This window comes from Saccoglossus kowalevskii, chromosome 20, assembly GCF_978046115.1.
Source record: "Saccoglossus kowalevskii chromosome 20, keSacKowa6.1, whole genome shotgun sequence".
NCBI lineage: Eukaryota > Metazoa > Hemichordata > Enteropneusta > Harrimaniidae > Saccoglossus > Saccoglossus kowalevskii.
The window spans coordinates 21,488,376-21,497,648 of record NC_140660.1 but is presented as its reverse complement, the minus strand read 5'-3'; the positions used below and the strand labels follow the sequence as shown (position 1 = coordinate 21,497,648).

The 9,273-nt window shown below is 34.6% G+C and overlaps 2 protein-coding genes across 2 annotated transcripts; both read right to left on the bottom strand.

Moving 5' to 3' along the window:
* Window positions 1–2,847: 2,847 nt before the first annotated feature.
* Window positions 2,848–4,790, bottom strand: LOC146730138 (40-kDa huntingtin-associated protein-like). The gene has a single exon (XM_085494648.1). It carries the CDS (start codon window positions 4,771–4,773, stop codon window positions 3,820–3,822), a length of 954 nt encoding a protein of 317 aa, XP_085350774.1. The 5' UTR covers window positions 4,774–4,790; the 3' UTR covers window positions 2,848–3,819.
* A 1,077-nt stretch (window positions 4,791–5,867) lies between these two features.
* Window positions 5,868–7,686, bottom strand: LOC146730137 (uncharacterized). Its single transcript, XM_085494327.1, has 2 exons — window positions 7,597–7,686; window positions 5,868–7,128 (listed from the first exon to the last, which is right to left on the bottom strand). Exons 1-2 carry the CDS (start codon window positions 7,641–7,643, stop codon window positions 6,717–6,719), a joined length of 459 nt encoding a protein of 152 aa, XP_085350453.1. The 5' UTR covers window positions 7,644–7,686; the 3' UTR covers window positions 5,868–6,716.
* Between the last annotated feature and the right edge of the window lie 1,587 nt (window positions 7,687–9,273).

Sequence of the window (9,273 nt, the reverse complement as noted above, 5' to 3'; positions counted from 1 at the left end):
TAATTACTGCATGATCTCAGTGACATTGCTACTTAGCTGTAGCTTGCAGGTTTATCACGATTTGATCTTGGGTTGAATCGTGTATTGGAATGAACACAAGACGTGCTATACCTAGTATGTCCTTTCAGTTTATATGACATCACTGATCACCAATTGTTATGGTGCTACTACTTATGTTCTTTTCCTTGTGTTTCATTTTTGCAATAAAAAAAAAATTGGGAAAATTACCAGAAAAAATTATCATACTACAGTTGAGGAATTTACAGTTTGGTATTAGAATTTTTTTGTTTGCGCTTTTAGAATTCACCTCCAGGCATATTAAATCTGGATTTTTTCCTTGAAGTACTTTCTCTAGGATTTGACTGATCTTGAGGGTCCTTAAAAGAAAAATCAGTACTGTTAGAGGGCGCACTTGCTAAGACACAAAGTGGTCATAGAGGGCATCCTTTGTCAGGGCAATGGCAATCTGGCTGACACAACAGTTTGTGAAATGTATTAATTATTCAATATTTTAAAAATGTTATTGATAGTTAATTCGCCAAATTAAATGGGGACATATGAAATTACAAGTCAACTAATCACACTGGCGAAACTGTTAATTTAAAAGCCAAAGAATATGCTCAAAATAGTGAAATCAGATCTCAGCAAGTACGACAATAATTCAAACAGCCTTGGGGACTTTTCGTCACCAATTTATATCATATATGTGCTCCGTCACTAGCGTGGAAATTTATAGGAAAGGTGTATTTTCCAAAATAACCCCCCTCCTCCAGCAAACCTGATCATCAATTCAATGTGATGGCTCCAGCTGCTCTCATTTCTAGCCTGACATGTAGGCATGAGTAGGCCCTCGCAGGCGGAATGGCATCAGATCTCACTCACTGCACAGCAGATGGTGCAACTTGCGCGACCTCATCAAGCTTCTCCCATTTCAAGCTACACACAACTTTGTTTTTTATCAATAGCGCCCTCATGAGATCAAGTGTTTCTGTGATATCAAAGTAACATAGATGGATAAATGATTATTGTTTTAATCAACAATTTTGTGTAATTATTCACAATTTATAAAAAATGCATGTTTATAAATATTATCAGCACTGTGAACAGAATTCTTGACAACTATCTATGTCACACTAGCAGTTAGTCACTAGAGAGTTCACATACTGGTAAAATACTTTATTTTAGCTGGAATTAATTTTCGCTGAAAAGACTTTTTGTATGGAATTTATCAAGTATATTATAAAAATGTAATTTCCTATATTTTACATTCAACTTGTCAAAAATCAGTGAAAATAAATTCTATACAAAACACCCAAAAAGTCTTTTCAGCAAAAATTAATTCCAGCTGAAATAAAGTATTTTACAGTAAGTTGGTCACTGGTACAAGTTATTAAATAGTTTATGCACAATTTTGAGCAATAGTACTAGAGCAAAGTATCAACACGCCTCTACATTCTCAATGAATTTCTTAATTAGTTAAAGAGAACACCTACAGTTTTTATTTATTTTCTCAGAAATACCAAGTTGGCTATCTGAATGCATTTTAGTTTTCTGAGGAGATGATTTTTTTCAGCCAATCACATCATGCATGATAGCAAAAGAAAACATTAGCGTGCAAGCGTTTTCTCTCCGACGACCTGATTTTCGTTGACGTTTAGTAGGGTTGGCTAATCAGTGATAGCAATTGCACAACAAATTGGTGACACTGATTTTTGAATATGTACTATTGCGCAGATATTTCATATCACATTCATAACATGGTGCATGTTCAAGCTACCAAGCCATATTTAGTATTGACTTCATTTGCATATGGTTGCACTCCCCGACAGAATTTTCTCAACAGCATAATTGCTGTCCCCCATCCTCTAACTTGTCTGACCATATAATCCTGAGACGAAAATACCATGGTTACATAGATCTGTGGAACAGTATACGTCATGATGGAGCGAATAAAACACTATTTGAGGGCAAAAAACAAGTTTTCTCTCCCTCAACCTGATCTTGGTAGCCATTAAAGTTTATTTCCAATAACAGTCAAACAGTTTTACACAGAAAAGTGAGTAAACTTAAAGTCTAAATTGAAAATAGACTTGGTTACTGGTTGCTATGGACAATATTTATTATCACCCCAGGAGATCTATTGTAACCAGCTTGACTGTTACATACTGTGAAAATTACAAACAATTTCCTGGGGACCTGCAAGAATAATTTTACTGACTTTTGCAAATTATTTTTGTCACAAATGCCATAACATTATCAAATCAAATTTTGAAATTTATATCAGTGAAAATTGAGCGATTTACAGTACATTACATCGATCTACACCATTATTTTATTTATTTTCTCAGAAATACCATGTTGGCTATCTGAATGCATTTTAGTTTTCTGAGGAGATTTTTTTCAGCCAATCACATCATGCATGATAGCAAAAGAAAACATTAACAGGCATGCAAGCGTTTTATCACTGAACGATTCCAATTTTTTTTGTTACAAATGCTATAACATTATCAAATCAAATTGTGAAATTTATAGCAGCGAAAATTAAGTGATTTACAGTACATTACATCGATTTACACTATTATTTGTCGGTCTTTGAAATTTCCATATATTACTGTAAAGAACAATAATTTACCCTGGGATTTAATTTCTTTATTTTGATATGCGTATATAGGGCATATCCACTGGATTTTGAATTCATAAATGTCCAGTAAAACAATGAGTTATGATTGTAATTTGTGATTTAATTTAGCCGATTTTATTTAAATAAAACCCAGTGCAAAATAATGAGTTTTTCACAGTACATGTTGTATACACAGTTCCTTCCAGATAAAACTGATAAGCAATATCCTCCTTTAAAAGCATGTCATTTTTTTATTTGGGTCCCATCCAACATATGTAAACTACTGAATGACCATTATGACAATAAAATTCAAATCTGAAAGAGATGATTCATTGAATGTAATGACAACAAAAAAATATTTTCAATGTATCATTTTCATACATGGTTGCACTGTACCAAATTAACAGTAGTCCAGGGCATATACACTACCAACCGTATCCTTGGACTGCAATTTTCCAAGATTCATTTGACTAGAAATTGCAAGAAATTTTCTTGGTTTTCAATTTGCTATACCAGTTATAAAAATTTATCAGTGTCCCACACAAATTGATCAACAGCATACTGTGGAATACTTTATTTTCGCTGGAATTAATTTTCGCTGAAAAGGCTTTTTTGGCGTTTTGTATGGAATTTATTTTCACTGTTTTTTGATGAGTTTAATGCGAAATATAGAAAAAAAGTATATTCGCGGAATCATTCTTTCAGCGAAAATAGCGAAAATATATTCCAAGCGAAAATAAAGTATTCTACAGTATACTGTATCAGACTTGTTAGTGACCCAAGCACCCTCTTGGAAAGGAGTGCAAATGACAATTTTAATTCACCATGTGACAGATTGTGGGGGATATTACATCCTTCGTATTTATTTATGTTCACAATTTTGTGCATTTTGGTATGTATAAATAAACAAACATCATTACTTTTTTATTAATTTATTTTTCTTGATTTTCAATCACTATTACTATAGTAATACTAGTAATAACAATAGAAAAAAATCAGGAATAAAAATTAATAAAAATTTGCACTAATCAATTTACAATCTATTTGGCACAACCCAATATCACGACAGAACTACCAGATCTTCAAAAAATGGTAGCCTAACTGTTACCCAGAACGAAAATGTTGACACACATTGTTAACATTTTATAGATACATAATTTTTACAAATAAAGTGATGCATTCCAAGAAACACTCTTAATTTATACACCTTCACCAGACGGACTTGTCAGTTCCTTGATAACTAAATGTAAAATATGATTTTGTTCTGCAGAAAGATGCAGCCAAAGATCCGACTGTAACTGCTTCAAAGACTCTATGTCCTTAGACTGGCACGCCATCACAACAGACTGGAGAAGAAGAAACATTTCCTCACTTAGACAACTGATGGCAGTGTCTGTGTCTTCCACTGACTGCCAGGAATATCGTTCCAATGTCTGTCCGTGCTCCGGACGAATACGATGCGGTGTCGGTTGCAACAACATTAGAAGTAGAACTCGCGTGATTTCACATCTCGCTACCGTGTCAGAGAATGCACCAATGAGGTGTGGGCTATTTGGACAAATCCCACGTTCTTGGGCCAAATATTCCATCTCTGTTAACACAGTCAGCGACCCTTCATAATCGCGAGTTTCAATTTTACATGATGCAACCAAGCCTAATGAAGCAAGACAATCTAACGGATTTTGGAATTGCAACTCAGCGGCTCTTTGGAAATGTCCCATAGCTTCTCCAGGTTTTCCCATAGATCTCAGATAATTTCCTAGTTGTAGACTCAGTGTAGCTGCCAGGGCGGGTTGTTTCTGTTCAGTCAGCACTCGTACTGCGTGGTTATGGCAGTTGATGGCTGCCGTGAGATGTTCATCGAAATGAGCGCAGTACAAGCTTTCATCGTTCTCGGCAGCATGCAGAAACAACCTTGCTGCTTCCGTCAAAGCGTGTGCCTCCCCCGGTGAATTCGCCAGCGTCTGTTCGCATCTCGCCTGAGCTAAGCAACACAGGCCGGCATATTGGGGACACTCCTGGTTTTCAAGGGTCCTCGCAAGGGTTCCAAACTGCTCGCTCGCTTCCGCTACATTTGGCTTTCTTAAAAAACGTTTCTTCAACTTACTAGAAACTGCGCGATATTTTCCAAGAAAGTCGACTTCTCTCTCCATATTTACAGCAAGAAATTGCGAGTTACGGTGTAATACGTTTGAGAATATTCAGCGATTTACGTAGAATATATCGAATTACAGTACTACCTTGTTTCGCCTTTATGTAATTTGTAGCTTGTCATTCGTACTTGTTCTAATATTACAAAAAAGCTAAGTCTACGACACATTCAAATATACAAATATTCAGATATTCAATTTATTAGGTATTTTAATTTATTTTTAAATAATTTAATGTAAGAATAACATGTAAATATACAAAATGTTTAGACGAATGGCCAGTTTATAAAATTGCTATTCATTGTCGGCAACAGGCGTTGGTGGCGCTAGTCACATGGACGGCACATCGAGTTAGGGAATATACCTATATATTTGTGGGAGGGTGAATAAGAGGATCAAATCAGCAAATTTTCTTTACTAACAAGACATTTTTTCACGAGAAAATATGCTTCAATGTACGGATATTTCTATAAATTCTATAAAGAAGGTTTAAAGACGTGTTTAAAACGATATATATATTGTCTAAGGTTTAAAGTTGATTTACACTCTGCAGGAAGACAAGAATAAGATAATAATGTGTTAACAACTTATGCTGGTTTAGCTAAAACAATATATGATATAATAAAATTAGATAACTGTCTCCTATTTCACCATCTATTTTATTTTGAAATTACTTGAGGGTCTTATCCCTCGGGCAAACACATCTAATATAACTGACTTTCAAGGGAAAAAGTCTCTGTATTCAGAGAGTGTATTTAGCAAAGTGGGATTGCAACTTTAATGCATTCTTACAAAAACAAAAAATACGTATTTTTCTGAAGCAATACAAATTATTTTCTATAGTTTCATACATGACAATTATTAATAACAATACATATTTTAAAATGACATTATTGTAGATAATAATTGCATAATGGTGAGTTGAAACTCTGAGGGTGGAGGTCAGAATTGGGAACAAATTATGCAGGGATCAATAATGGAAACAAATGCACACCTAAATATTCGGAAAAAATAATAATAAGTGAAAACTAAAAATGTTGTGAAAATGTTTTCTGATGGCCCCATACTTTATTTAATTTTTGCTTAAACACAATATATTTCAAAATAAGTGAGACGTATTACTTGTTTGTAAAAAAAATGTATACGGTTATGTTATTTTCGGGATTATTCATTCCATTATTTCTCAAATGTGTTTGTCAATACACCTTTCCTATAAATCTCGCCCTTTGGCGACGAAGCGCTTGTATCAGGTCCGAAATATCTCTGATCTCCAGTCGTCCATCATCAAAGATCATATTTTGAAAGATTTGACTATATTCTAGATGACGAGAGTTTACACTGCTAAGCCAGGAAAACGCACCGCCACTAATGGCGTCATTAATGGAAATAGTTTACTGATCCAGAATCGTTTTTTTTTTCACTGAGCTCAGCATGCCGTGGGAAATCAATGTTCCATTCTCGTGTCAAGCAGCCTGTGTTGTCGAAAACTAACCACATTGCCATTACGCTACAGTTTCATAACAAATGTGAACGTTTTTCAAAAATTAACCTAGTTTAAATAATAGCCAAATATATTGAAAATAAGTATATTTGCGGGGATTGTTGTCGTTTAATCAATGTTAAACATCTCTGTTAAACGTATTGTAAACGTAAACAAATTGTATATCAATATTGTTTACACCTACACGAGATTAGCCCCACAACACCGCAACACCACACATTAAACTAAAAAACATTCTGTATGTAATATTAGTAATATTATGGCTCATCTTTCTCGTTAATGTAATACAATTGTTATTAAATTCCATACATGAGCACAATATTGAATATAAGCGTGGTAAAATGATGTTATTCTAAACAACTATGATATATATGTTGATAGGAGATCATCGACGTACTGCTGAACAGACTACTATTGTGAAAACTTCCGTTCAATTTCTTCATATTCACTTTGTTTTACGCGCATTTACGTAATTGACTAACGCTGTCATTGCCTTCTGTGCATCTGACATTTCCCCCTTCTTCTCGCTATCAGTTGTTACGTCATATGCATCGACCAATTGCTGCAAGGTGATCAATCCTTTCTGTATTTCCGACATGTTGAGAGCAGAGTCACCTATTTGTTGCTGCACAACGTTCTTTTGTTTCGATACATCTTTTCTCAATTCAATCTCCTCATAACAACCAGGTTTAGGAGTGTTAACATAATCCATCTCTGTTTTATTTTTCTCGTCGTGATAATTTAAAGCCTGGTATGCACTGTCAACGCCATCAGTTGTGATAAGGTCCTGATATGTACGATCATTACTTTTATCCAAGCTTGTAATTTCTCTTTCCTCGGTCCCGGTAGATTTGAGTCTGTTTGATAAAATGATAATGAGAAACTGACAGTAAGTTCATTGTATGAAGTTCCAATTTGTTTATATTTGACATATATAGGAATCTTTTCATTCTAATACTGATAGTTTCTTCAAGGCGAGCATGTACTTGATAGATACAGGGTCAAATGTTGTTGAAGTAACAAAATGTTGTTTGATTACGTCAGCCGTACTATAGGCTCGTTCAAAGTTCGTGGAAGATGCGTACCATCAATGGGTCATGTTTATCCAAATTTATTCAAAGGGACTACACGTTTATCTGCAAACACATTGTGTTATATTAATTGGATACGAGGACGAATATTTTACTTGTTTTTATAATAACCAATTGCGAACGAGGACGACAACATGGCGGATAATTATGACGTATTGGGACAACAATTCCACGTCACACAGAAACTCGCAAATTGTCTGTTATAATTGGTATGATTGACTCAATGCAACTTACCTTGCTCTTCTATACAACAATACCAACGTTACTATGACTACTGCCATGACGACAATAACAATACCAAAGCCTACGTATACACCCGGATTAGCACCTATAATATTGTAGATATGTGTTCAAAATCAGTGTGAGGTGGCTGGTGGTTTTTATTCGCCGGTCCAGTCTGTACATTTTTTCTGCAACACCTTGCATGTATTTTTTTTCTCCGTGCATAGCTTGCAATAATTTAAGTATTCCATGATTACAAATAGTTCACCAATGCCACGCCACATTGTTATTATATTATCCCATCACGTATGCACATTTTGTTCACATGACTTTGCAGCATTATTTAGGTACAACAATTTGCAGGTTCATGCTAACTATAATAAACACATATTACAAGAATTTTATAAATACATTGCTAACTAATTGCATTCAGTTGTAGCAATTTCGAAATGCTTTAACTTTCGAGACATATCCCTGGTAATGACGTTATTATGACAACGATTACAGTATTATTGGAGAATTGTTAAGATTTTCTAGAAGAGGACAGCGTAGCGTGACTTCAGTTGACCGTTTGGATGAATAAAACTCGACTATCTGTAATGTACTGTATATTTCATTGGGTCGAACCAGGTATCTCTACAGTGTAATCGTCCCTTCCACTACGCTTCTTTCGTAACATGTCGTATACCCAGATTTAACACCGACATAGAGACATACATGTATATTATAAATACATGGTATGTTGATGACTAAATCTCTCTTTTAGATTTGATAGTCGTATTACCTTTCTGATTACACTGATCACTTATGTATATCTCTTCCGCATTCTCACCTAATGATACATTTGGTTTGAATGTAGTATCACGAATAACTGTGCTTTCCTCGCTCGGTGTCGAACTGTTTTTTATTGTATCCCCAGTTCCTACAGTACCTAAGATAAAGTCGTAAGAATATTTTTTGCAAATCAAGTCGATGTGTTATTTATTTCCATGTAAGTTACAAATCATGTTCACATTTTTACATTGTCAACAAGGAAAATACACGCAATATACAAGTAAATAGTTTTCATAAAATCTGCAAATTACGAAATGAGTGGAGTGAGGAAATTGTCTTACCTGTAGATTCATCACTGAGCTCGTTTTGTCGAGTAGTTCGAATTATCTCATTTCTATCAGCAGTACTGGGCGGAGAAGTAGGTTTACTGGTTATAGCTAAAACACAATAAACATGTTTATGGAGAATATATATATTTTATAATTTACATACAAAAGGAAACCATGGGACACTGAACGTAAATAGTCACTTTCTTCATGCAATATGTGAATATCAAATATAATTATCATCAATGGTAACATTTAAAACAGAAATACTGAATGATGATTGACCACAGCTAAGATCAGCGCAGGACAGGACTGATTTTGTATTGTTACTTGGAATCCCAAGTTGAGTCAGCCAGCCTAAACAAAAATTTTGTCCATGAGTTTCTTCGTTTTTACACTTATTTTGTTTAATTACAAATTCCTATATAAACTATAGTAAGATGTTTTCAAGGTCACTTTATCAATGTAGGATTTTCTGTTGTGTCAATAACACACAAGTGAATTTGCAAAACTCAGCTGACAAACAGTTTCGTCACAAAACATTTGTTTGCGTCAGTAATGCGTCACACTGCACTGCAAATGACAAGCT

What these genes read in the sequence shown, in the direction of transcription:
- LOC146730138 (XM_085494648.1), bottom strand. Translation starts at nt 4,773, where the DNA reads ATGGAGAGAGAAGTCGACTTTCTTGGAAAATATCGCGCAGTTTCTAGT.
- LOC146730137 (XM_085494327.1), bottom strand. Translation starts at nt 7,643, where the DNA reads ATGGCAGTAGTCATAGTAACGTTGGTATTGTTGTATAGAAGAGCAAG. An exon ending in TTGTTGTATAGAAGAGCAAG is followed by an intron (nt 7,129 to 7,596) that starts GTAAGTTGCATT and finishes TTTATCAAACAG; the next exon opens with ACTCAAATCTACCGGGACCG.